General features: G+C 53.7%; 1 protein-coding gene across 1 annotated transcript; it reads left to right on the forward strand.

The window, feature by feature from the left end:
• Nucleotides 1–917: 917 nt before the first annotated feature.
• On the forward strand, nucleotides 918–1,968 carry SLS55_003873 (uncharacterized protein; the record flags this gene model as incomplete). Its single annotated transcript, XM_066775337.1, has 3 exons — nucleotides 918–1,185; nucleotides 1,710–1,879; nucleotides 1,930–1,968. The coding sequence occupies 3 exons, from the start codon at nucleotides 918–920 to the stop codon at nucleotides 1,966–1,968; spliced, it is 477 nt and encodes a 158-aa protein (XP_066633218.1).
• Between the last annotated feature and the right edge of the window lie 999 nt (nucleotides 1,969–2,967).

Consider the following 2,967-nt stretch of genomic DNA (forward strand, 5'->3'; position numbering starts at 1 on the left):
GGTTGGCCTGCCGGCGATCAGCTCTGGTATTTTCATCATGCAGAAATGGACTGTCATACCACTGGCGGTTGGCGTCGCCATTTCTATGGTCAGACGTAGCAAGTCGAGCCTACTGAGGTTAGTCGGCTTTCAGGAGCAATAATGTGACTTCGGCACACTTACTTTGCGGACGTCGGTTTCGATGGCCGAGTTGACGGCAACACAGTGCCCGGTGCGTGATGGGGCTGAACACGGTGGGAGGCAGAGTAGAGCGGATGCGGACGATAGCAGAGAGACCTTGTCGCAGCAGAGTCGCCGAGGTTGAATCGCCAGCTTGGCGACCGTGTCAGTCTACGGTCACCTCCGCACGAAGAGAAGTTGAGGTTGCGGGGCGGAGGAGTAGAGAAGAGAATGGAAGAGTGTTTACGCTGGGCGGCAAAGTGTGTGGCCGCGCGCACGAGCCGCGGCGACAGAAATGGCAGGCACCTCAGCCGGCGGCCTGCCGTTTTTGAATTTGGGCCAGCCAGCTTGTCATTCTTAGGTGCTGGCATGACGTCACGGCCGCAGTGCCAGTGACCCCATCGAAGACGGCTTCCATCTGCGCCCGCGTGATACATCCGTGCCAGCGCCTCTCACTTCCGCCCCGGCTGTGTCCGCCCGTCACTCAAGATACCTTCCAGAAAGCTTTTCGTCAAGTCCCGCTCACCAAGAGACCCCTTCCGCCGCACAGTCATAGGGCCCAATCACAGCTCCGCCGCCGGTCAACTTACGTTCCGAGCATACGACCCCGCCAATCCCAGACGCGCCCCGAATTCCGCTTCCTCATCCCGACGGGCCACCGGTAGGCGAAGCGGAGCCGCAAATGCCAACCAAGATGGAATCCAGTCGCTGACAATCATACTCGCCATCCTGAGGCACCAAGCGTGGACAAAGCGGAAATGGACGAGCCTTTCAAGCGTCACGTAATCGCTGAGCTTGAACAGCTACTTGAGTTCCGAGGCGACGATCAGTTCGAGACATGGCAGACGCAAGCCGCAAGGACCAACCTCGCTCTTCTCCACAAAGCTGTTCCAGCTTGCGCCAAGGAAGATGAAAACCATGACGCTTTGGAGTTGGATCACACGACTCTGTTCGAAGACTCAACAAGATACACCAAAGAGAGAGTGCCGATTTTCACTTCAAAGAAGATTCACACCTGGTTACAAGGTACGACCCGTGTTGATCAGACTCTGGCATCATATAAGAATCATCTCCAGCTTGTCGACGTCAACGACGGCGGTCGGTCGGTAAGCGAACCCTCGGCTGTTCGAAAAACTCTTCGTGATGTCAAAGAGCTTTCCAAGGCTCGAACACACCACCGTCACCATGGAATGTGCTCGACATGCGCTTCCCCTCCCCGAAAGTGGAGATTCCCTGGACAGATAAAGACTCAAGCCTTCTGCGGGACATACGGGAGCATGTGCTCTCCCCTGGACATGCTAGACGCCAACTGGCTGTATAGGACGGTGAAGTTGGCTTTGGCTGGCTTGCATCTCGTGGCGATGCACGAGACGCATGGCTATCTGACACCGACAGTACCGCTGGCCGCTGGTGTTACCTTGTCCTTCGAAAGGATAACGTGGTTCTTTTTCCGACAGGAACTGTCCATTTCGTATTTCGGCGAAATGGAAACCCGACGCTTACATTCGGTGGTCACGTCCTCCTTTAGTCCTAAATTAATGGCTGGGCAGACATTCTTCTCACCCAGATTCAGGCCTCGGATACCACTAATGAACTGATGGATGCCACGGAAAAACCGGCCCAGTATCTGAATGCTGTCGCCGAACTGTTGGAGACTCCACAATGCGTCACGCCAGCCGGTGGTAACCATGTTATCCAAATGTTCAACAACAATGCCACTGTGAGTTACATTTCTTTGTGTTTCAAAACTCTTGCTGACATGGCGGACAGAGGTTGCATGCATTCATCAGACAGAAGGAACAAGAATAAGACATAGGCAGTTGAATACAAGATCCGGACGGAAATGTACGTTTTAAATGCGTACATTTGCGTCCGGATCTTGTATTCAACTGCCTATATCTTTAAAGGATTCACGGAAGCGCAAGGCGCATAACGAAGCTGGCCTTCGCCGGTCTACTCGCCGGAAGAAGACTGAGGGTGCTCCTTGATAGTCATGATGAATTAGCCTGCGCGTGGCAGTTTGCTGATGGCATCGAACAGCGGCGTTGCCGTCAACGATCGCGAGAGCACAGCTGAAGGCATAGTGGAGGGAACGACGTAAATATTTTCAACTTTAGACAGTACTCACTGTATACGATCGCGTGGTAGCCGTACGCGCAGAACTGGCGCGTAAAAACATTGGGAAAGCTTGTAAGCATGGAAGGTTTAGGCTGATGTGAGTAGCTTTTTGCGGCTGGGATTTGGGGCACCGTAATCATTGTCAAAATCAATGTAGCCATTCTCGAAGGTAGTGTAGCCATTCTCGAGTCAACGTAGCCATTTTCGAGTCAGCGTAGCTGTTTTCCGGGCCAGTGTAGCCATTCTCGAGTCAACGTAGCCATTCTCGAGTTAATGTAGCCATTCTCGAGTCAACTTAGCCATTACCGAGTTAACGTAGCCATTCTCGAGTCAACGTAGCCATTCTCGAGGGCAGTGTAGCCATTCTCGAGTTAACGTAGCCATTCTCGAGTGTCCCGTCGGGACTTCGACCACCTCGCTTCGCCCGCCCCACGCAGACACCTTTCACAACCTCACTCCCCGCCAGCAACTCTTCCCAACTGCAAGCACATACGGGTCCGCGAGCTTCGCGCTCAACTACAGCAAAAGGCTGTCGGAAGTATCGACGGGCATGATGGCACAGAGTAAGTGCAATGCCAACAATCACACGCAGAGCAAGTCTAATTCTGATCCGCTGCGTCAGACATCGATCCAGAGCACTGGTTCAGGACCGCTTATCAGACGGTGGACCGCCCTTCCTCGGTGTCGAAC

This window comes from Diplodia seriata (genome assembly GCF_021436955.1).
Source record: "Diplodia seriata strain FDS-637 chromosome Unknown scaffold_4, whole genome shotgun sequence".
In the NCBI taxonomy this organism is placed as follows: domain Eukaryota; kingdom Fungi; phylum Ascomycota; class Dothideomycetes; order Botryosphaeriales; family Botryosphaeriaceae; genus Diplodia; species Diplodia seriata.